Here is a 26,482-nt window from a genome sequence, read left to right as displayed (position 1 = left end):
ACTTCAACTGAAAATAGTCATTACTAAAGTTTAAAACAGCTTTTTAAACCATTTTTATTTGGTAACATTTAAATATTTCCCATTGTACCACTGAGAAAGTCTGTAAATTTCATGTATTTTTGTTATTTGGTATAATACTAGTCCTTTGTATGGTAAGGCTTGCACAATACAGGATAGTACAGTTGAATATGCCATTCATGATGCGATTTATTGGTGTATTTGAAAGGTCATCTCACTTTTATTGTACAGCAAGCCTCCACTGACCACTCATCTGAGAATTCATGGTCACTGAAAGCACCAAGGTGACAGGACAAGGTTTTGTTTAAGCATAAATCTTAAACAAAACACCACTGCTGCTTTTCTAGACTCGTGAAGAAAATAAATATATTTTCTCACAATTTGGAGGGAATTATACAGGAGTGTAAAAGAAAACGCAAACAATGTTGAGTGATTTATTGCGCTCATGTAAGATTCATCAGAACAGATGTGGTTAGAAGAAATAAAGGTTGTTGTGCAGTTATTCAAGGAAATTGTTGAGAGACCAGATTAAAGGGCATACAATAAGATAACTGAAGTTATTAATGTGAATGTTATGAGTGAAGGGTACCAGTTTAGGTTTGTTATTAGGCTAAGAAAAAGAAAGTAAAAATTGCCCACACAAAACATAGAGGCATTTATTGTAGACACATTATTTATAGTTTAGCCTCACAGTCTGGCAAGTTCTATTAAAGGAGTGCAGCAATTTCATCTTTCATTTAAAAGACGGCAAAAGAAAGGACCTCCTTGAGCAGAATTAATGAAAACCATTCGTCAACATATAGAATTGGGGCTAAGTGTTGCACTTCATACTAATGCAAAACAAACAGGGCTCACACTTCAGGCTCAGACTCCTCCATGTTCACGTGTGACTCATAAAGCAAAACCACTCAGACCTACATGGAGGGAGCAGATCCGGAGCAGATCCAGCCTGCACTTCTCTACAGCTGCATTGCAGTGCACTGACCCAGCCCTGGCATGTCACATCTCCGCTAACAGCAGAACAGCCCATTTAACTCCACGCATCCACCCAGCGTGCTTCTAAATCAGTGGTTAATCACTGGAATGACAAGCTCTGCTAATTATTGCCCTCCTCCTCCTCCTCCTCACCCACATCCTCCGTGCTCCTTCCCCCTGTCGACGGTCCCCTGCTGGAGTGCTCCACCCAGGCAACGACTGGCGATTTCAGGCTTTGTCGTCTGTGTTTTATGAGCATCTGCTTCCGGTCTGCTGATTCTTATGATCATTCCACATGTCCGAAAGACACAATACACAGCCTTTTTGTATTTGTAATAAATAAACAGCCTGTGTGTGCTAAGATAGCTTCCTGCAAATGAAACACGGAAGGTTTGATTGTCAGCAGGAGATTAGCTTTTAACGGAAAAAAGGCCCAGTGAAATTATATTGCGATATGAGTGATATTGCGTTTCTAAATGACATTTTCAGCCACACTGATTGTGTGATACACACCCCTTCAGTTAGAGATGCTGTTTATACAATAAGCTGTACATGTTTCACAACTGGCGTGGGAGGGATTAGAAATTCAAACATTTCTATTGGCTGCAAAATTGGGGGAACTGTTTTAAAGTGTTTTAAAAGAAGAAAAAAGAAATATGATGTGAAAATATGACCAATGTTTGGTATATATCATGAGATAAGTGAACAAGTATCCAGAAAACACAAGATAAAAACAGGTTAATGTTGTTTTCATTACCTGTGCACTTTAATCAAAGAATTGAAATCATTCTCTGACTGCTACAGTTGTCTCCTGTCAAGACGCCGCAATACATATGGGTACAAACAGACTCATAATGAAAGATTCACGCAGCCATGAGAGACTCGTGAGCCTGTTTGATATGAGAAACTGTGTGTGGCTGCATCTGTTCGTCCGCAGGATGCCGCCGGAAATGAAAGACGGTAGGAATTATTGCAAGGACACCATAAACCAGGAGCTTCTGTTTTCATTCTGTAATACCTCGCGTCACAAAGACACTTTATCTTTCGGAGGCGTATCTCAGTCAAAGTACCAACAAAATATGTTTTATAGTTGCACTGATCACAAGTCAGCGTGCAGAAGCCGTTTTTCTCAGTCAGTAATCAACTGATTGAGTTAGGAAAAAAACCCCACCAAATACCGGTACTCTCTCTGAATGAAGGAACAAATCAACAACAAGACAATTTAAGAGCAAATACCTACTCCACCGAAACAAGAAATACCATCTGCAACCATGGGAGGGCGCCAGGTGCAGCAAAGAAAAGGTATCTAAATACATGAATCTTTGGTTTATGGTGCATTTAAATTATGCTATTAACCATAAACTGTTCTCTCAGAGAGAAGTGATGAAGGCTTAATGATACGTTTCCTCTCAGAAAGCCAACGAGAAAACGCACATTGCCCGATTCTCAGTGTAAACAAAGAGTCATTTCAGCTTTGTTTTTTTTCTTGCAGCTGAATATTTAAGGCATACTGAGGAAGAAATATTTCCAATTTTCCTTTAAGGCACCAAAACTGGTCGGGGCATTAGAAATACGGAATTATGTTTAGAGGCAGGAAAACATTAAATCTGATTTGAGCATGTGGCTTAAGGAGAGACTGGCAGACGTGTTGCGTGTCACTCAGTCTGGTCTGAGGCCTGTGGTCGGCCTGTGGGATGAACAAAGTGCAGCGATGTGGAGACGGTTCAGAGCCCAGTCCTGACAACGTGGACAACAGTGCTCCCTATGGGCCCAGCAGAGAAGGTCACTTTCCAAGACTGCACACACACACACACACACACACACACACACACACACACACACACACACACACACACACACACACACACACACACACACACACACACACACACACACACACACACACACACACACACACACACACACACACACAGGAGTGGGTTTGAAAACAGTGGGTGCATTTTAATGGCTCAGAGGAATGATACTTTCCAGGTCTTTCTTCCTTAATAAAGAGAGTGCAAAAAAATGAGGGGGGGGGGGAGTTGTAAGGGTGGAGGAAATTGTACTTATTTTTGCCTGTGCAACACAGTGCCAACAGTGCCAGTGTGTCTGTATGTATTGCAAATGTGATGTGTTTTTCTTTGTTCTGGCTGCTCTCCAGCAGAGGGACTTTGAAAAGAAATAATAGGTTAAAAGTGCTGACATTCAGCTTACGGGATGTCAGGGGGTGTTCACATCTATATGAAGTTCACAGCAGGAGTCCAGTGTTTACTGAAACTATAAAATGGTGTAGATTTTTACTTTTTTTTTTTTCCGGTTCATTGGTCGGCGATGTAAACATGTCAGCAGTTTATGTTTGAGGGCTTTCTATCTGTTGAAAGTACTGAATAAATATGTACAGAGTGAATGTTAATAATATTTTTTTTTAAGATCGCAAAACCCACTGACAGAACATATTTTTTCTGCCACTTCATTTTTTCAACCCAGCTTGTGGTTCAGGCCTGGTGAGCCCCTCTCACAGAACAGTGGCAAAACTCCATTTGGCATATTTGAGTTAGCCACTCACAACCTGGCAGCCGGGCCGTGCAGCTGTGCAAAGCCTCGGTGCAAAGGACCCGCTCATAAAACACAGCCAGACCTCCAATAAAACAGAGGGAAGTGACAAGATTAGTCTGACTCCTGTGCACCTTGAAAAAACTTCTTGCAATGAGAAACGCAGGTGGTGCTGCAACATCAACGGACCTCTGCATGACATCGTTTCCAGGGATTATCAGTCTGTCTTCCCCACTTTGGCTGAAAAAGTGATTAATCCTGCTAAACATAGTCAGCAGGATACTACTCAGGCCTGCTATATATTTAATTGCAATCAAAGATGAATGTTGGGTTTCCCTAAACGACAAAGAGAAGGCTGGATATGTTCTCCACATGTCTCTAGCTGTCCTCGAATAGGCCACTGCTTTCCTTCACCCGACCACAAGAAGAATTGCAGATGTGGAGCTGGACAAGATCCAGAGTTGGACCAATGCGGAAGGGCAGATTAGTAGCGTGTCGCAGTTGTAATCCACCGACACTATGATAGCGCTCGAAAATTAGCAGTTCACGATTGGATGAACATTAAAAGAGGTGAGAGCGAGGGACACTGGACTGGCTTCGATAGGGAGTTTACTCGGCTTGTAAAAATGCAATATATGTCAGGGGAAGGTATTAGCAGCTCGGCCAAAACCACAAGCATCAAAGAGAGAAATGGAGAGAGAGACAGAAACAGAAAATGGAGAGAGAGCTGCTCACAGAGAGGCAGGAAAGACGAGAAGAAGAAAATACAGTGGATCAGCTGACAAAACCCTCCGAATCTCTTGTGCAGAGTCATCACTAAAAAGGAACGGCTATACTTTGAGTCCGGCCTCGCTTTTCTAATCAGCTGGCTCTGACTCAGCGAAGTAACTGGAGGGGAGCATCCTGATGATAGCGCTCCGACAGCAGCACCTTGAATTATGAGACTTTGTTCCAGCAATCTCCGACTGCTTGTTATGGCGGTATTTCACCACGTGGCTGCATCTCAATGCTCCGTATGTGAAAAATTGAGATGTAGCACAAAAGAGAATCTGCCTGGTTGAAGAAACTCGATGCTGCAGGGCTTCTGCCATTCAGGCCCTTGAGAGTTCGTCCTGCAGATGCTGTTAACATGGATCAGAAGAAAATCCAAATTGATGCCATGAAGATTAAATCACATCACGTAAGCACTTCCATCTGAATGGAGGTGGTGCACTCCTGGTTCTCAACTGATTTGATCAGAGTTCATGTAAACGGCACATCTGATTGCTTCCCTCGGTTTCATAACGTCACCACATAATGCTACACACATATTTTCAACTGGAGGGAAGGTTTATTTCAAGTTTGAGGTTCAAAAGAAGCACACCAAGCTTGTTTATTGCAGCTACCAAACCTTCAATACTGGTGCGTTTCCAAGAAGACATTAGAAGCGGGATCATGTAACACAGTCAACATCTAAGTGAAACGCATTATGGGATTCATCTCTTATCTGTATCAGACCATGTTCTTTTGCACATAAACCTCCACATCAATTTCTTCTGAGATAGTGTTTATGTAAATGTGACCAGCTTATCTTTCAGTTGGAACGAGTTCATTCAGTTTGACAACAAAGTGATGACATAAATGCAGCTAAAGTTAGCCTTCGAGTGTGCGCGCAATCAATCTTCTGCAATATGATTAGCTGTATGACACAAAGGCAGCAGCCATATCTAAGGCAGCATGATTTAAGCAAAGGCCTTCAGCTTGTGTGCTTGATCATATCCTTTAAAATTAATGCAGCGTATGTCTTCATTTTAATACCACACTGAAGAGAAATTTATATCTCTGTGGGCCCCTTTAGAGGTGCTCCATTCAAACGCACATTAAGCAATAAATCTGATCAGGAACTTTTCCTTGTCCATACAAAAACACAGAGCAGCTGCTGTGACAAAGCTTCAGCAGGCTCCTCTAATGGGGCAAGTGCCTGACGCATTCGCATCTCCTGTGTCTCATCAGGGACAGATGGAAAACGTCCTCCGACACTTTGTCTTCCCTCCCTTCGTCCGTTTGTCCTCTTTTCACTCTCATTTCTTATCTGCTCCGTTCCTGCCCTTCCTTACGGTTTCCATGTTGTCCTCGGCGGACCACACATCAGACTGCTGCAGTGCCACTCTCCGGCAGACAGGAGAGCCAAACAAGCAAAGAGTAACTGCGATATATCAAACTTCAAGCTGAGTGGCTCGGAAGTACAATAAGGACGTAACAGATCAGAAGAGCTTCAACGAGGCGAAGCATCACAAATGGTAAATGGATTTCACTTATACGGCACTTTTTTTTCCCCACCACTTGAGCAACTCTCAAAGCACTTTACACTGTTAATCACATTCACCCATTCACACACAAATGGACCCGCTGCCACGCAAGGCACTCAATCCATCCATTGGGAGTTACTGTGAGCTTAGGGTCCAGCGTCTTGCTCAAGGATACGTCGGCACGGGGAGATGGGGAATCGAACCTGAAACATTCTGAGGTACCAACCAAGCCACAGCCACAACGGATCAAGCGCATTGCAATCCAGAGTATTCTTCAAAAAAAATGCAGCCATCAGTAATTTAACATGAACCGAGGGCTCGGCATGTACGGTGTAGTTACTACGGCTCTTCTGTCGTATTAAAAGAGTACTTTACTCCAGGAGTACTTTGACAGGTTTAATATAACAATGCTGTGCTATTCTTGTCTCCTTAGCTCTCAACATGCCAGAGTACAAGGAGAAAAAGGGAACACATGAATTTCATTCACAGAAAGGAATGAAACTTGGGTGTTCTTGTGATAAGATAGTTATTAATTATACTACTTTGTGCAAATATTTTGTGTGAAACTGTACTTATGATAACACTCTGAGGTTTTATTCTGGATATAAGCGGCAAACAGCCGAGAATTCCAATTAGGCCATGTTAGTTTTGATATCAGAGTCCCTTTTCCTGTTTGATTCACTAAAGTAAAACTGATGGTGGTCCAGTGATTAGGACTTGAGTGTTTTATCTTTTTTTACGGTTTCATTCAAGTCAGGATCACGGGGAGGCTGAAGCAGTTGACGACAATTAACCCAATGTTTATGTTTTTGATTGTGGGAGGGAGCCAACATACCCAGATAAACTCTCACACATACAGTGAGAACATGCAAGTTCTATATAGCCACCATGCCTCGGATCGAATACAAGATATTCTCGGTGCAAAAGTAAGAAAGCTTACCATTATTTGAGGCCCAGGACAAGAGTATGACCTTTAGAAATTAAAGTGGAAATCAGTCCAATGGTTCTCAAAGTGGAGGGGCACTGTGCCTCGGGTGGGCTTGGAGTAAAATCACCAAATACTAACCATCATCATAATACTGTAAATTTGTTCTGGTTGTGTTGGGAAATGGGCTCTGACCAATCAGATGTTTTGTTTCACAAACTTAGAGGTGTTATATCCTCTTTCAAAGTTCTGCTACTATAAAAAAAAAAAAGAAGAAGCAATTTTGCACAGAGATACTTATTGGATCCTGTTTAATAATAAATTAGCAAATGCATGTTGGGAGAAGCTTCGGGAATGTTTATGTTTATTAATGTTTAGGGAACTACTGATCTCGTCCATCATCTTAGAAATGACAGATTTTCTTGTCAAACTATTTTCTGTTGGATGTATCAATGCTGTTTGGTCCTATACAATCCATATAGCAACGTTACGCTGTATGTTTGAATGTAATTGTAACGCCTGACATTACAAAATAACCCTAATAACTGTTTTCTCAACATGATTCACTGCAAGTAAGCTTGAATGCAGGTTACAATGCTGTAATATATGCAGCGCACAAAGCTCCAGTGATGCACCATTAGTAAATATTTGAAAAAGGAGGATATGTTTTGAATACCAATGCTAAAGCAACAGTTTTATCAGAACATGCGAGTCCTCCAGTCACCACACAGAGGAGAGGGAGAGCCGACCGCTGCACCAGCAGTGACTCATCATCGCCTGAAATCAGTCACATAACCAGAGACGCATCCCCAGAGAGACATAAGCTAGTTAAAAAAAAAACTAAAAAAACATAGCCTCAAGTAGAAGAGTGGCACCTCCAAATGACAAAACAATAGAGTGAGCAAGCAGCTTGATTCAATCCAAACCGTACGTGCAGAAAAGGAACATTCATATGAAGAAACAATAGAATAGCAGTGAGGCAGAAATTACAACAGATTTCAACATCAACCGGAGTGAATGAAGAAACCGAGTCAACCAAAATCAATGTATGTACCCATATTAAGAGCTCCAGAGATTTAGTAATATGCTTGTAGTCGTTGACTTCTCTGGCTTCTCACTTTTATTGGTTCATAAAAGCTTTTTTGCTCATTTAAAAGCTTGTAAATGTATGCCTCAAGGTTCCTTATAAACACATTTGGCTATCTTTTCTTTAATATAGAAGTTTAACTTCTGTTTTTTGATCTACTTCATTCTTATAGTGTTCATTTTTTTAATATATTTTCCCAATTTAATCAATATTTTATTGTGGTTTACTTTAAGGGTCTAGTTTATAATATTTGTTATCATCCATTACTTTTGAAGCACTGAAAAGTGTCAAATAAATATCGATTAATTGAATCACGAGTCATGCCTCAACTTATCAAATGATGGCATGGAGGTCGGCGTCTGCTCCTCAAACCTCAGACCACGGTCAAATCTAAGTGTGGCGTTGCAGAGTCTTTGGACAGCTTCATGCACTCATTATTGGGTTGTTCTGATTACAGGTCACGGGCTGCACACTCAAGTCAGTCTGGCCAACAGCAGTCAAAAAGTAATTTGTTTAATGATTGTCTGTCAATGTGAGATTAACTAAATATCTCTCAGTGTTTCAAACATTATTTTCTGTGCAATTAAAGTCCTTCTATCCACATTTTTCCTACTCTAAACAGGGTATTTCTCAACATTTAAAGGACTTTAACGCTGATTAGAAGGCAAAGCCAGTAGTTAGTCGAGTTTGTATCAACACTTTACTACAGACGTCTTTAATTTGGATAAACTGGAGGTACCAATAATTTGGTAAGACCTTCTCTGTATTTACATCTTGCGGTTGAAGGTCAGGAGGAGTGAAGGAAAAGTTGTTTAGTTTCCACAGAGACCAGCTCAGCTCAACTCCATGGAGAGTGGAGTTATTGTGAGAAGCCACACATGCACAATAGCAGTCGCAGGCGTAGAAGAGTCAACAAATAAGGAGGCTGATTGCAGTTTCTGAGTTTTGTCAAAACATCAGACATTACACGGTTTGATAAAGAAATACACTCTGAATGAAACATGTAGGGTGTTTAACATAAAGGGCTGCATCTCACTCTTTTTTCTAATCGGGCAATTTTTCCATCAATCAATTGATTAAATAATTCCTCTAGTGCTTTTGTCATGTAAATAAAGAGAAACGAGAAATTAATCAAGTATTTATTCTCATGACTAGAAACAGCAGCTGCATGATTAATGATGGCGCCCGGATTCAAAGCACACGCGCATGAGGAGCTAAAAATAATGACAACCAACATAAAACGAGTATTAATAAAATAAAAGAGGAATAACTCAATGCACCCAATTAAAATCTGTATTAAAAGGAAGGCATAAAAAGAAAAGGCAGCAGATTGAACGTGAGAAGGATTAAAACCAAAAACTGTTCATAAAACACGGGGGTAAGTCATGAAAGAGCTCAAGGAGGTGATTTAAGTGACGTCCATGATCCTTATGAGGGTGAGAAAAGAGCAAAAAAACACAAGTTGCTCTGTTTTAATTGAGAGTGTTTTATGTGGTTTCTTGGTACGTTGTTTTAATACGTGCGAGAGCCTATTATACACATCAAAGCCATAAGAACGTATTAAATACACAAGGCATTGGTTTGGCTTGCATGTGCGGAGGAAAAACAGGATGGCATCTTTCGCACACAGTTCAAATACTGTACACAAACCGCCCGGCGCTGCCATGGCGACATCAACTTAAACATACATGCACTTTCGTATTTTATAACAAATAAAGTGACACCATTTGAATGCAACAACAACAACAAAAAAAGATAAAGGTTGAAGGAAACAAAAAAAGCTGAACGCGGTGGGAAACTATGCGTCCTCCCCTGTCTGGTGTTGACTGATGGAATACAGGAACAGTCCTGAGGGAGATATCGATCAAGTGCAGCCCATTTCCTCAAGACTGTAGAGTCAAACCACCAAAACACACACACACACACACACACACACACACACACACACACACACACACACACACACACACACACACACACACACACACACACACACACACACACACACACACACAAGATCTGGTGATAGAGAAAATGAAAATCGATGATTGTCCAAAATAAACCCAAGAGGTCTTTAACAAGAGTCAAAACATTCCCCTGCCCCACCCGGACCACTCATCTCTGTCTCAACCACCAGCAGCCTTGACATCAGCTCCGCAGGCGACGCCACCGGCGAGTCTCCGCACACGTATGAGCTTTGTCAGATTGAGTCCATCTCGTAAATTAGAGCCTCGGAGGTTCGGGGGTCAAACATATGGGAGCAGCAGAGGGAGATCCCCATCAAACTGAGTGGACGGAGCGCAGGACTGCAGGGAAAGTCAAATTTGATTTGGTGTGCTTGCGAGCGGAACGGATGACGTATTACTAACACGGTTTGCCGCTCTGCCGCCGATGACGTCATGTGATGTAAACAGATTATATCCATCCTGCCAACAAGCCTCAGCTGGTGCACCGCCGAGTTCAACGGGCTTCACGTGCAGAGCAAAACAAGCGAACTGATCCACAGACTGTACCTGCTGAGGACAACACCTCAGTCTAAAAACAAATCTACACAACATACTGTATGTACAATGCATATTTAACAAACTAGCTCGTCGTAAAAATATTTACTCTGAAAACTTAATCTGCATTTTGTTCTTCCTTCAGAGCTTATGGTACATTCATTATAAGACTTGTGTCATCCAAAACCTTTCTGTCCACTAAATTATAAAGTGTGATTAAAATATATTTATATAGTTCAAGATATTGTGTGATTAGTTTAGTTTGGCTGATAAACTGTTGTTGGTGATGAATCCTTTGAAACCTTGATCAAAATGGGTTTTGGTTGCAAGTCGAAGATGAAACAGAAACACTTCCTATTGTTTTCCAGATATGTTCTTTTTCTGATTTGATAGGAGTTATATAAAGATTTCAGCGCTCCGAGAATCAATAAGATCGAGAATGACCTCAGCCTAAATGAATGCGTAACAATCTGCAACTTTCAATCAGCACAGAGGTAAAAGGAAGGAACAAAAAAAGAAAAGAACGTACGACATATCAAGACACATTCTGAATTCAAGCTTGACCTTGAAGAAAAGGTGTGAAATAGCAAAAAGAAAGAAAAAAAAACACTGTTGAATGTGAAGAACTGGCTGCAGAGCTGAAGGAGAATCACATAATATTAATAATGTGGTGGATTCAGAGCAGGAAGACTTTCACAATCCGTGTCCTTGTTGAAGAGAAATGTTTGAAGTTGTGAGCTTGAAGAGCACAAACAGTCAGTCGGAACGTCCTTCAAAAGGGAATACGGTTCAGTCCACGCTTCGAATACATTTCAAAGTCTGTACTTTTTTAATTTTATGTTGGTGAAAAAGTTCCCTTCATACTTCTACTTCCACCAAAGTTTATTAGTCTTTTTCACAACATATATGAATATAATATCACTATGATTATTTCTACATGCAATTTGCTGACCTGTGTCCAGGAAGGTGCACCACTTTAACAAAACAAAGCAGACGACTCCACTTCTGTATTGAGCGACTTTGTACTTTGTACATCCGAGTACTGCCCGTCTCCCTCATCACCTCTCAGACGCCCCGTAACTTTTTACCTCCTGTCATTTTGCTCCTCCTCACAAAGGAGGCCCCTCTCTGTGGGTGACCGGCTGGATCGGACCACTTGAACCTTGACTTTCGGCGCCGCCACAAACGCCGCCAACCCTCGCAATTAACACGGCCGGTGAAAGATCCGTCACTTCAGTATCAAACAGCAGATAAGGCCCGCGGGATGAATGGGAAGCTTTTTGTACGAGACAAATGAGTGTTGTGTCTCTCTGCCTGAGTGTAATAACGAGCCGTGGTGGGGTGAGAAACGTGTGGCAATTATTCAGACAAAAGAAGTCGGCCTGTCGTCCTGCCAGGTATCGCTCGCTCCCACTGGACGGAGAGGAGCTCACCCAAGCCTGCCCTCCATCACAGCACGACACGGCCACTGCTAATGAGTTTCTAGAGTTAAGGAGGAGAGGCAAACGGGGGAATTGAGAAGGATGTACAAGTGAGGGGAATAATCGAGCGAGGAAGAGGCAGATGTTGAGAGAGGACACCAAAGCCAAGTCGACACAATTCTTCCACTGCAGCCAACTTCCTCCGGCTGAGACGAGCACTTGACCTTTGTCCTTTAGCGAAGATAATCACAGCTGACCTGCAGGAATTTGAAAGTTATCGCTCGGGCAATTGCTCTGAATTGGTCTTAGTCTTCCTGAAGGTGACACTTGACTTGACTTTATCTTGGCAGAAATGCGGCATGTCCATCTCAAGACGAGGCTGAGCAGTGATCCGTCTCCCTCCATTTGACCCCCAGTGAGCAAAAGCTCAAAAGCAACACGCGCGCGCGCGCACACACACACACACACACACACACACACACACACACACACACACACACACACACACACACACACACACACACACACACACACACACACACACACACACACACACACACACACACACACACACACACACACACACACACACACACACACACACACACACACACACACACACACACGCGCTAAAGCGGAGTATGAACAAAGAAAGCAACTATGAAGGTGGATTATTTTTCACTATCTCATCAGACAATCCTGTGGGCTCAGCAGCTCTGGAGGACGGCGGCGCTGTGCAGCCGCTGATTTGTCACACTCGGGGGAAATCAGAATCTCCCTCCATCAGATGCCGCAAGCCACCATCCGTTAAGGACGCTTTGCCCAAGAGAGACCGAGAAAACACACACACACACACACACCTTCAGTGTGGTGCTGTTTGATGCCACTGAAGTGTGTCTGCAGGGAAACTCAACCATGAAGTATCCAAAATAATTATAAGTGATTTAACATGTTTGTCATTGCAGTCTCGTTTATGTACCACCTTTTAAACTGCTTTATCCAGCTGTTCCCAGAGGAGGGGTCACATCTACAGTCACCAACTAATTAGTGGGAAGGAACCAGAGAACACAGAGGAAACCCGTGCAAGCAAAGGGAGAACATGCAGACACATTTCATTGTATTAAAGACAAAATTCATTGGCCTTTAGTGTTAATAAACCATAAAATAACATAAAAAGGGATGCTTTCCCCAAGAAATGTTGATTTTTTTTTTTGGTTGAACTAATAAAGTGAGTGTACTGAACGAAAATGAGAATTTCATAACTCTCTGCCTTCCTATTACTTGTCAATATACATACACACCGCTTTAGGAAATGTCCAGGAGGGGGGTATTGGATGAAACCATTTTTTTTCTTCAGATAGAGGCTCTGTGGGGGCTCTCTTTCAGGAGCCCGTCTTCAATGTTCCAGATTACTGTATATCTTAAGCTTAGAAGATGCCTTGCTGATTGTATTAACTGATGTAAATGTAGCACTTTTATCCACACCAGGCTTAAGGTTATACATCGTACTCCATCCATCCATATACCATCTATACCACTTCATCTAACTGCACTGGACACAATCCCAGGTGCCCATAGTTGAATCCAGCATAAATTACAAATTACTATATATTTCTGAAACCTTCAATCACTGCTTACACTGTGTCGCCCTGCTGAGATCCGACTTTCCTTTAGAGCTCCTTCCTTTAAGGACATAATACGTGCTGTACCTCATATGAATTCACCTCAGTGTGCATTCATGCGTGTAAACAGAAGTCGTGTATGCGTAAGCACACCCATGTACTGTATAATTGCTATGGTCAGGGGGACTATATTTCTGTCTTCTAATTAAGTTTAATCATATTAATATCATCTACTAAGAGCCACATTAAAAACTAATTAGAAATCACAGAGTCTGCGGCTGCTGTACAGCCCCAAACACAAGAAAGGAAATTAAAGCTGCGGCGTGCTGATCAGGAGCGTCGGCGCCCGTATGCTGTGAAACGCTCCCTGCAATACAGCAGGGGAAAGCGACAGGAGGGTGGTCACTTTTTCCTTTTCAAATGCGCGTCAGTGCCATTTCCATATTTTATCAAAGCATGATAACAACATGTGATAAACATTTCATGTAGCAGGTCATTTACACTCTGACCTTTAAAAATCTGCTTGGGTTCTGATGCACCAGCTCACTCTGTCCTGGTACAGAGAAGGATGACATTATTAAAACATCTACTGCATAAAAGTCAGGGCACAACAAGCATGCAGCAGGTCTGATTGAACTAGAATTACTACCTCGTGATAGCTTGCCAACCAGCAAATCCTCTGTTGACATTAATGTCTGCCGAGATTCAGAAAAACTGTGAGCGCGGTTCAAAAAGTTACTTCTTCTGAAGTCAGTGTTCAGTATAGAACCCTTTGTATTTAATGCAGTTAATCTATTGTTAAGCCCAAGTTTCAAATCTTGTTGTAGGAAACTCACTTTGCTTCCTGATCAGTTTTCACAATTCTTTATCCAAACGTGTAAAATTCAAAGAATATAAGTATCGTAAATGTTATGTGTGCGTTTGATGATTTGTCACATCCACAAAATTGTGTAATCAGAACTATCTGGGGTTCAGTGACTTATACTCACCTTCTGTGTGGATCAGGCTCACATCTCATCTCTGGGTCCCACATTTTGGAAGATATTCTGTGAGATCAGCTCTAAAGCCAAAAAAGATCTAAACCTGCACGGATTAACATGAATTAAGCTCCATGACACTTTATGCAAATGTGTCTTTAACAGAAGGTGGTTTGGATTGATACAAAGACAGATAGTCATAACTTTCTATCAAATCGCAATAACCTTGACGTTTTCTCTGCTGATCAATGGCCACGTGAATTCAGGCTTTTGCATCATACTATAATAACAAAAGTGGGATCCAGGCAACCTTCTCGATATGGGTTTCAATCTTGAATCTGGGTCAAGCTTTACGTGCCTGGGTTTATTTCAGGTACTCCGTTTTCCACCCAGGAGTGAGAAAACATGCATGTGAGGTTAATTGGTGAGCATGAATAACCCAGAGGATTGAACCTGAGGTGGTGTGTGTTTGTCTCTGGTGAGTCATCCAGGGTGCGCCCCAAGTTAGATTGGAGCCCCTCACGACCCCGAGGAGGACAAAGCGATATAGAAGACGGATGGATGGACGGGACACAGAGTTGATCAGACAAGTTGACCTTTGACTTTCACAGCCACTGAAATGTAATCTCATTATACAGGTGTATGCCATATGAAAGTCATCTCAAGATATCGTGTTAACACAAATGACACAAATAGACAAATGAGAAATTGGATAACGGATAAATACAACAACAAGCTGAAAACATCCTCTATTCTTCAGCTAAATCTATCAAAACTCAGTGTAATATACATAAAATGCCAGTGAAGGAAATAGATCACGTGTAAGAATATAGAAAACAATACATGCATAGTATTTTTCCTCTTGAATTTGATAGATATCTGTGAAAATATTAAACAAAAACAACCAGGGAAAAAAGAAAAAAGCAACATGGTGTAATATTATCCTGACAGTCCATGAAATGTGATGACTCACAAAATTATGACGGTATTACACCTGCCGACGCTGCTACAAATAAAAGGTCAGAGAGATTTGTCCTTCCCATTTGCTGTGCACAAACACACACAGCACTTACACATCAAAATCTGTCCACATCAACATGACTGAGTAAAATAACCCACACCAATAATGTAAGACGGCTAATCCGCAGCAACGGAGGAATTGCAGGCAGAAAAACACAACTGCCACAACGACCAGCCCGACCAAAATTAACTCCATCAACGCCCTTTTTGGCTGCCGCACAAAAATACATTCACGCTAAAGGAGAGGAGTGAGGTGATTACCCACGTAAAGCTTTAACAACTGAAAGAGACGTCTGCGTATGAGCCGTCACTTATTACATCGCCACAACTGTGGGCTGTTTCATGTTCAAAAACATCACATGCTAAAACATAGGACCTCAACAGGGGATTATGGCACAGAATAAACACCTTAGAGGAAAAGAATAATGCACGGCTGTTTAAAACAAAGGAGCTTTTCAACCACCCACAAAGCTGTGCTGGACTAGTGACACGATTTCTGGGTTTTTTTCTTCAACTGAGACAAAGTGGGGTCATTAGTTCACTGGTCTGGGAAACCTGCACCACCAAAGAAACACAACATTATTCAAGGAAAACACAAACTAATACATGGGCTGGCTGTTTGAAGAAGCGGTGCTTGATAAATGTGGGTCTTAGCTGAAAGAAAGGCGACAACCTCAGACCTCAGAGTCGCTGTCACAAGGTTGGCCCGTCCTCATTTAGTGCCGCCTTAATAGAGGAGATGGCAGCAAAGTCCAAAGGGACTTTTCTGCAACAGAGGTCAATATCCTCCGACTGCCTGTGCTCTGAAATCCAATTACACCAATTTATCGATCCTCATGAATAAAGAGCTGTTGGGACCCAACAGAACCCGACTGTACCTCATCTTGGCTCAAACACTTTTTTTAGGTTGTCTCGTTATCAGTAAAACTGGCAGTACGACCGTATGTGCGTCTTAGTTTGTGTCATGTCATGACACGGCACTAAGAAGACAAATACAGTGGGGAAACGGGTTGTTCTGTCATTTTTCTGCCATCTTCTGTCGAAAAGACTCCCTGTGCGACTCCTTCTGCCACAATAATCTGAGACGTAAAGAAATAAACAAGTCAACGCTTGTGAATGAAACACCTTCAGCTCCTTGGTCAAATTACCCACAAAAAGCTAAATGTGAAGGTGTGAATATGTTCTGTTTTGACCTCCACTTGTCGGAATCCAATACAAAACAGCAGCACATATTTTGACTAAAGCTACAAAGCCAAATACTAACAAGATCTCTAATTTAAAAAAAAACGGTTTGTCGTTACAACTCAGCCTAGCTTGTCTGAACACGACTTCATTACACAAACATTCACAACTGCACTGACTAATTAAACTTGGTGATGCAAAACACCACAATCGGTTATGAGGAGAGCTATAGCAGTTTTTTTGCGACTCCAAACAAAAGCTGAGCGAACAAATGACGAGAGATTGCAATCAATTACTATGAAGCACACAAACAAATATGTCACACAAATTAAAAAAATTAACACAAATTAAAAAAAAAAATCATACATTCTGAGTTGACAAAAGTACTAACGTTCTTTAATGATACACTTTACTACAAATGAAAATACTTCATCTATAAAAAAAAAAAATACTAATTTAACACCTTAACTGAAGGAAAAGTTGAATGAATTTGGAACTACAACAACAATCCTGTTTATGAAATATCGAACCTTTACGATGGTGCGGTGGGTTCAACAGGCAGACAGTATACACATGTATACTCAAACATTCAAACTCTCGCTCTCACTATTTGAACCCATTAACATGTTCTTTTGTTCTGTTTAGACTGCCTTTTCATAAAAAACTTGCACAAGCTGCACCTAAAACTTGCGATTATTACCACGATTATTTTCCCGAGAATTAATAAAAAAATGCTGTTTTCATATGCCTACTCCTGCAGCCACATTCAACCCCCACCTGATTGACCATATTATTTTTGAAACTGAATCAGCAAGTGTTGTCATATGACTACTAATCACTTAACGTCACTCTTAAGTTCATCACCGTCTGCAGCTTCAGTATCGATAAAAGTAGCTGCCGGCTGCTTTCATGTTTTCACTGTAAATCTTCCGCCCGAGGGGTTAGAGCAACAAACGAGTCGGTTCAAAGAACGTTTAAGAGGAGAAAGTGCACATATTTGTTCTTCAATGGGAGAGAAATAAATACTCAAGTAAAGTGTAGGTGCAAGTGAAGTCTCCTTGGTTATTGTAACCAAGTATATGACTTGTGACCTCTGATCCAGTATTGTAGAGTTTTGGTGTTTTTATTGCACTCGTAAATGCTCACAAGTGGGCTGAAATATTGAGTGAGCCACATGTTTCTGTATAAAAAGATAGACTTGTCACAGCTGTATTTGATACGGCTTGTGGAGGAAGCATTACGGGTACAGTAATTGGCCCATCTATACAAGGACTTTGAGGCACTTCCATAAAGAGGATCCTTCCCAACACCGAGAGCAAATTACCTGCGAGAGTCAGCGGAGGCTGCAGCTCCAGCCATCTTCTCGCCGCTCGCACAGTCACAGGGGTGGATAGATATTTCTGTCTATAATCATTTCCCAGTTTGCCTCCTTCAGGACTGCTTGTGCCATTTGCTAAGTAGACCCATGTCTGTGGTCCCTTAAAGCTTCCTGCAGCTACATAATGAGGCTCTCCAGCTGGTTAGGCACCGAGACGACGGAGGCCGGAGGTCGAGAGACTCACCCGTTCGTAATTGGCAGAACCGCGCTCGCGCCCTTCTGTAACCAAGCAAACCAGCTTTCTTATCACTTCGCCGAGAAAACGCGACACCGCACGTCACAACTGAGGCCATTAGCAGGAAACACAAAGCATGCAGAATGATAACGGAGACCAGAGAGAACAAAAAAACTGATCCAGAGAAAATAAAAACAACAGTTCAGCCTGTAAAAGATAATGAACTGAAGGTGAACAAATAAGGACTTACAGCTTTAGGGACAGGCACAGCATGAGCAGAGAAAGACATTGTTGGGTTTCTTAGTAACGGCGTGAGGTCCAGCAGACCTGCTGTCCATCCATAACACTGCTCTGTCAGTGCAGAATTCTAGCGGGTTTTTTTTAACTATTAATAATCTACAACATAGCAATAAAAGTTATTGCAGTGTTTAAAAAAAAAAAAGCAATAAAAAGCAGTGGCATCATAAAGTATCTGCAGAAGCCACATTAAAACTTTAGGTGCACTAAAGAATGGCACAGATTGCCCCTAACTAGGCTTACAGCTATCTCTCTGATTTTATTCACATATTTATAGCAGCTGAGGCAGGAGGCAATGTCGGCTAAGTGTTTCAACGTTTCTTCTTATTTAGCATGGGGGGGGAATTAAAATGGAGCATTTAAAGTGCCAGCTGAGGCTTAAACCACTGCATGAATCCTTCACCAGTGTAATTTACAACTCTGCGGGGCTGACTTCATTCAAGGATAAAAAAAAAAAAAAAACACAAAACAAATGTCAGCCATGCACGGAGGAGAGAGAGAGAAAGTGAGAGCGAGCTACCTGCTGCAACACTCGTACAACATCTGCTCTTAGCAAGCGTTTACGTCCACGTGCAAAGACTGTGAATCATTTCACATTTGAAATGAGAGTCAAGAGTTTTGATGCAGCGACAAAAGAGGCGAACCAATAACAAACCCTCATTCTTCGTATTGAATATTCAGTGTTGAGAAGTACTTATTACTTCAAACGTTCAGGAGAATCTCATGCATTTGAGTGTACAGCTCAACAAATCCCCTTGTTTGAAGATGAATGAAAACAGACAAATAATACCCTGCAAGTGCTGTATGAGCCGACATGAAAAGCCTTTTGTGTCAATGAAAGTAATCCCTCGTGATGCTGTGTTGGTGAAAACAGATTAGAAACAATCGGAAGATGTTTACCGTGTAGATAACTGTCTAATCAAACAGAAATTATGCTCAGTTTTTCCTGATTATACACACCGAAGCTGTTTAAAAAAAAAAAAAAATCCATTCACGTATTTGTAAGTCAAAAGAGGTTTGAGTGACTTACTTTTTTATTTTAAACTAGAATTTTGTTCATTCTTCGAGTTATAGATGCATCAACACCTTTGTTGGGAATTGTTCTAGCTGATATTGGACAAACAGCAGAATACAGTTTGGACAAGGTACCATTTCATCACGGGGCTAACACAACAAACAACTCACTCAGGAGCGATTCGACTTCAACAACAAACCAAACAAGCCCGTTGATCTCTGATAGCGATGGGAGGCCAGACCACTTCACCATGAGGAAGAAAGCAAACCACTGCACCACCATGTCGCGCTAAAGTTAAAGATCTGAATGCAAAAAAAAGAGAAATTAAAGCAAACATACAAACAGAGCTGGAGTGATTCATATTGCTGGAGGAACATCATATTAATCTAAATTTAAAATAGCCTAAAGACACTCACACTTTGGTGAACTGAGAGTCACTAATTCACCTATTATATATGTTTTTGCACTGTGGGAGGAGTCATGTTACAAGAAATTCAATAGCTGGCTTTAATAAAATTGAGTCATAAAAAGTGAATAAAAACACGAGATTTTATTATTATTTTTAGGATATTCTGTTGCTCAATAAATATGCTTGTGATTACATCAACATCATTCTGCTCATCCTCCTGCTGTAAACATCCCTAATAACAGCCTGAGAGGCAATAATTATTTTCGATCATTCATGACAGCTTGCCGGGGGAAGATTTTACAGCCTAGTAATTTGGGACTACACCAGCTTTGCTCTGAAACCGATTCTGGGAAACGAGGGAAAGCTGTTAACAGCGCAGACCGACGGCTGCATTCTGGTTTCTGACGCAACTTTGTCGTGCCCCTCGGTGGAGCTAAGATGTTTAGTGCTTTGGGTAAAGCAGACTAATCACTTGTGGCAATCACTCAAGCCACTGAATGTCACAGTTTGAAGAAAGACATTTAAATGCACAACCAAGCAGCCGATGCTCGGGCCCGGTAGGTAGTGGGAGGAGAATTAAACAATTGGTCAAAATCATACTTAAAGCACACTGGACGTTTGCGGTATTGATACAAAACCTTCTCCCACCACAATTCTGCTCATCTGACCCACATGGAAGCCTGTCACAAGTAAACTGAATCCCATCTGACTGCAGGCTGAAGGAGGGCTGGCGTGAAGGACGACAGGTGAGGAGAAGGAAGAGGCCAGCTCGTATTTCATGTCAAAGTAAGACGCTGTGACACCGCCGCAGAGCTCCGAAGGTCTGAAAAACACGACCGCACAGACCCAACAGCACGCCCGGCACCGGACAACAGAAGTCTTTACGACCTAAGAGTCAGGGACATAAGTGGAGCTGAGAAAACGGAAGCCTTTTAGAAAACCAACCGGCATTTCAATTAGATGTCACAACCAGAGACGTGCTGCTTCACCTCCATTATGTAAAAATAATGTAAAGGAAATAGCATCCAAGGCCAATTCTAAAAATAAACTATTTACTGACTAAGCGGCCTGGCTACCTCACCTCATGCTCCATTTTGAATGCAAGCAGATGGCACGATGATTGCCGTACGTGCAGGGAGAATGTCTGGTGAGATTAAGGAACATCTAACACCAAATCATTCAGGTAGAACGAGTGGAGAAATCTTCAGTAAACTAACCTCTGGTGATTTGTTCAAACTCACCTGAAGCACTACATCTTAATTCGTAACGCGATGTGTGATGCCTGACAAGCTGTCTTTCATATCCTGTGTGCACCTTGTAGCAATAACCATTTTATGAATTACCACTTTAACTTGAAGGAGTTTTTTTTTTAAACAAAGGATAACTGATTTCCCACAGAGGCAGAGTCCAAATGATAAACTGTTGAGTGAATGCAACTGTTGACCACACATTTCTGCAAAAGTGTCAAAAACCTTCATTTTATGCAAAGAATTCTCAGTCTTTGGGCATTTTCCTGTTAACAGTTGCCACAACACATCATCTTTCAGTACTGACAGTCTCCTGTGTTTTCCTTTGGGGCATCAATCACCTGCTTGTCCTCCCTCACTGCATCCACGAACCTCCTTATCGGCTTTACCCTCCTGGTTCCTGGAAAATCCATCTTCAGCATCTCTTTTTTGTTGTTGGGGTTTTGGTTTTTTTTGTCTGTCACGTTTGAATCTGCACACCAGCAGTGGTTCAGAGGCAGAGCTGAATTTGTTGATTCTGAATACTGAATATGAATACTGTTCATCATGCACTGAGTTTATGAATGACTTCTCGCATGAGTGTTTTAAATCTCCATCCACATCTGGCTTTTTAATGCCTTCAATTCAAGGGTTTTATACGCGAATATACATTTAATGGCAAATATACATGGTTTCAACGGCTAAAGAGCGCAGCTCCGCATATGAGAGGGAAAGCATGCATCCGCCACAGTAATTCTAAATTCTCAGATAATTGCATGTCCTCTGCCTTTGGAAAAACAAAAAGTTACAAGTGGAACAACATCTGCTGTTTCACTCGTGACAGAAAAGCGTTCAGTTTCATTCATCCAAACACTGGTATACTTTTAGATTTTTCTCAAGAAACTTAGGAAAGCCACATCCTCAAAACCTGTGAATGCCAAGTCATGAGCTGAGCTGTAGAACAAATATTTTCCTGCTTTTTTTAGATAATGAACATCAACGTTTTGTAGACAGTGACATCAATGCTCTAGAAACACTACGAAATAAAAATTTTAAACATAATTGAGTATTATCTATAGCATGCTCTTTGTTTAAAGGTGAGTAGACACTGGGACAATTAATTGAAAACACACATGCTCCCTAAACCAAAAGGCCTTGCTTCAACCAACTCTGCAACTTCTCTGCTTGTGATCTATAAACTCCAGACAGAGTCTCGTTTGTCTGCTAATAACTCCAATAAAGTTGATTAAAACAAGACATCTATGTTCTCAAAGTTGACCAAAGACGTGCAAAGCAATGTTATTCTGTACGGTTCAGAAGCGGAAAGTGCACCGCTCACTGGGACTGTTAATTATGGGCAGGTTGAAAAATGTTTTATACCTCAGAGGAAACAGGTCAGAGTCTTATTTGGCTCCAATGACGATATGCCAGCATTTTAATGCCCGAGCAGCTAAGAGTCATGATCACCACAAATTAAACACAATATATGATTCCTCTCGGCTGCATTAAACCACACCAACAACTGAGTTATGTATTGAGCAGAGGAGAAACAGACCCACATGCACCAACTTGGCTTGTGTAAAAATCCAGAACTTGCCACATCAGCTGAAGCCTCAGTACATTTGCTGAACAATAATTGGACAAACACTGTTTAGGGGTAGGGGGTTGCAAACAGTTAATTAACATGACAGTGAATCTCAGACATGTTATTTGCCTCTTGGTGCTTTTTCTATATTTGAGTGTTTCCTAAGGAGTAACAGGAGAAATAAAAAGGAGTGCGTGTGTGTTAAAATACAGAAAAGATATTTGAACTCTGTTATTGATATAGTGTTGTCGTCAGCTTTAGTCTACAGTATGTAGTCACTTATGCTTCCAGACGAATCACATCTCTCGTGTTCATGCCCAATGTACAAAAATATTTGAAAAGTCCTGAAAGGAGAAGTTCTTTCTCACCTCAGCCTCTCCTCCTCCTTTTTTCTCAGCTTCATGTCCCTCTGGACCACTTTCAGGACGTGCTCCGCCTCGTCGTCCGTGAGGCCCGACAGGTCCAGCTTGCGGCCCATCGTTGCTTCCCTCGCCACGCCGACCTGCTCCTGCTGCTGGTCGAAGAATAGACGAAGAAGATGAGGAGGAGGAGGAGGAGGAGGAGGAGAGGCACGGGCACTGCTGCTCTGGAGGCTGAAGCTGGGACAAACCTGAACACAAGGAAACAGACGAAAAAGGTGTTCACGCGTGGGAATTGTCCTTTGAATGGATCGTCAGTCATTCGTGACTTTAATCAACCGCTGTAAGCAAAGGAGTCACATCAGCAGCAGCTTTCTTCCTCACGGTGCAACGAGCCAAAATATCAAAGTCAGATTTATACAAAGACAATATCTCAGTAGGCACATTATTCAAACAGCTCCTTTTTATGATGGGTGAAGAAAATTGTCGGCGCAGGCTGCCTGCCTACAGGATACATTTCTATCTCTCAGTAGCTCAAGACAAAATGAGTGAAAACAGCACGATTGATTTTTCTTGGATAGATTCAGCTTTTTTGATTTTAAGCCGCCCCAAAGGGACAAATCGTTTGAACTTTTGAAAATGTTAATCAAAGCCACTTATGCAGCTTTTATTAAAGTAAAAGTGTTCCAAATACTCTGATTAGATGAGTGTGGTGTCTGGATGTCCTTAAATGAACCCTGCCTTTGTCATATTGTTTTCCTTGGAAGCAGTTTTGTTGAGACATTTTTGACCAAATATTGTTCAGTTGTGAAATGTTATATAGAAACATATGCTAACCTGCACAATAGATACTATCTATGACAAAGCACAAATTAATACATGTGCCTTAATTTCAGAGTTGTTTGGTCATGAACATTAAAGTGGTAGAGTTATAACAACAAAATAATCTGAGGCTCACTTTTACATGCATGTCAACATCAATACATACATGAATACATGAAACTCCAGATCAGAGCAGCATCTAAAGCATAAGGGCAACTCGGAAGAGCACTGTCAAATATCAGCCAACACTTTCATCAAGTTTGAAAATAAGAGATCAATCTCAATAACTCAGAATAGATTGAAAATAGATTTTCCCCATACTTAAGACTGTAAACATTTGAGTCTCTTTGAGGTTAAATTGACATATTCCACATTCTATCTTCTTTAAAATATACTATTTTAAATCAGAGGATTTTCTTGTCTCTTTTTTTTTTTTTAAGAGTTTGATTTCTCTTCTTTATGTTGCATATACACTTGAAACGTGGACAGGATATGTTGAAACATGATTATCTTGAGGTAACTAAACAATCCCATTGCCCTGCAGTTGTATGAAGTTTCTGTACTGCATGTGTGTTGTAGTGATTCTCCTTCGCAAATACAGGAACAGCTTACTTGAATAGTTACCAACTATCAAAACTGGTGAGTGACTGAGTTCAGTTTAAAACAAGCTTCACACCTGCTATTCCTGTGAGGTGATATTAAGAGATGGCGTGAGGGAGTGAGGAAGAGATGATGGAGAGGTATAGGACCTCAAAAATAAAACAAGACAAATGACAGGAGGAAGAGAGGAGCAAAAACTGACAGGATAGACGAGAGGAGAAGGTCCATTAATGGCAGGCAGCATATAAGATGGGAGAGCATTGGCCATGTAGAGAGCAATGATGACTCAGAAGGCCAGACAATTATGTCTATTCTATTATTGGACCGATACCTTCATCGGCAGAGCGTCTCTTCTTCCACTCGGCTTATTACTCATTCCTCCAGTCATTTCAGGGCCTCTCCCACTCCACAATGCTGTTAATTTAGGGGGAATTTTAGATTTCCAAAGTGATTTTTGGTAGGTACAAAAAAGGTACAAAAGCCTGCAAACTCCTACTCATGGTTTTCATGAGAGCAACCCACATCACTCAGCTGTTTGTCACCCCACAAATGCATGCCCCTTGAAAATGCAACACCATTTAAAAAGGTAAACAACCAGGCTTTCCAAATATGCAACATTTACTGCAAAGAAGCATTATTACGCCAAAGACATGAATAACCTAAAGAGAAAAAAAACTCCCGAACTGTTTGTGTGTACTTCAAATGCAAATCCGACATTCAGCTCAATTTATTCCAAAGCATTATTATTGTCAAAGTAAAATAAACCTCAGTGTATTCACCTACAATTTAAAAGCAGTTGTCAGCTTGATGAAATAAGAGAAAAAAGTTGGTGGTTTAATTTAGCCTTACAAAATGCCTACATCGAATGCATTTATGAGTCCTTTTTATCAGCAGGAATAGAATAGTTTATTCACGAGGGCATATGCAAACACTTCCAGACATTCCAGACACACACACTCTCTCTGTCGCACATGCAATGTGTGAGGAAGAGGCCACCTCCCCCCAAACCATCCACCCCCACAAGCTCAACTACACAGTTGGAGAAAAATAAAATGCTGTAAAATCTCAGAAGTCTAATCTCATGCAGTGTAAATACAAACGGCCACAACACCATTCACAAAGACTTCTCATTCACTCGCTGGGACTGGAGACCTCACCCATTACTTTTTCATCCAACATATGGAGGTGAAGATGTGTACCCGCATGTGTCCATAGGTACTGAACTTTAGTCCATATTTGATAGGCATCTATGCAACTTCGAGTCACAGGGTGGATGGAGCTGATCCTAGCTGACAATAAGCAAAGGCTGAGTACACCCTGGATAGGTCACCCGATTATCACTCACACAACCTCCAGGCAATTTAAATCCATCAATGTACCTTCAAATATATGTTCTTTTGGACTATAAAAGGAACCAAGAGTACCTGGAGAACACTCAAGCAATGGGAGAATGGCAAACCCACTCACTTGGACTCCCGGCAAGGTGTTCAACACCGGGTTCAGTGTCTTGCCCAAGGACAGTTGACCAGGGCAACATGGGGTATGGAACCACCAATATTGGGCTGAGCCAGACAACCTGCCCTACCAACTGGGTGACAGCAGCCAGAGATATGTCTGCTGTGAGTCGACCGTGTTATCCATTATACCGACGTACACCCCAACACCGTACGTACACCCCAAAGCTACAAACTCCTTGCTTGCCTTGCTGTGTTGGTCATGAGTCTTTTTTTCTCGTTTCAACATATTTAATAGCTCCTAAAATCAATGGATTGTTTGATATTATTTGAAGGAACCGGAACCTTCAAAAATAGCCATTGCAGTGAAAGTGTTTGCGTCATATCTGTTCACAATCCAACCACCAACTGATACAAATGGCAACACCAACATCTGCCGGCTGGACTAACATACAGTACACGTCTTCTCTAATCATGAAGTATAGAAGAGATGAATATAGCATGATTGCATGGCCATTATTGTATAGCCACAAGGGAAAGCAATTATTCTGGCCTTCTTTTTATAGTGAGTGGTGTCAAGGACAGGGCTGGAG

The 26,482-nt window shown here is 41.4% G+C and overlaps 1 protein-coding gene across 1 annotated transcript in view; it reads right to left on the bottom strand.

The window, feature by feature from the left end:
• The window catches only part of myripb (myosin VIIA and Rab interacting protein b), a gene marked incomplete at its 5' end in the record, with an annotated part of 113,526 nt that extends 90,394 nt beyond the window's left edge, over window positions 1-23,132 (bottom strand). Inside the window, one exon of the mRNA XM_080514764.1 lies at window positions 23,023-23,132. Coding sequence (XP_080370890.1) covers window positions 23,023-23,132 — 110 coding nt within the window. The remainder of the gene's footprint in view (window positions 1-23,022) is intronic.
• Between the last annotated feature and the right edge of the window lie 3,350 nt (window positions 23,133-26,482).

This window comes from Blennius ocellaris, assembly GCF_963422515.1.
Source record: "Blennius ocellaris genome assembly, chromosome: 19".
In the NCBI taxonomy this organism is placed as follows: Eukaryota; Metazoa; Chordata; class Actinopteri; order Blenniiformes; family Blenniidae; genus Blennius; species Blennius ocellaris.
Note: the sequence above shows the minus strand (reverse complement) of the source record. Positions and strands in the feature narration are given on the sequence as shown.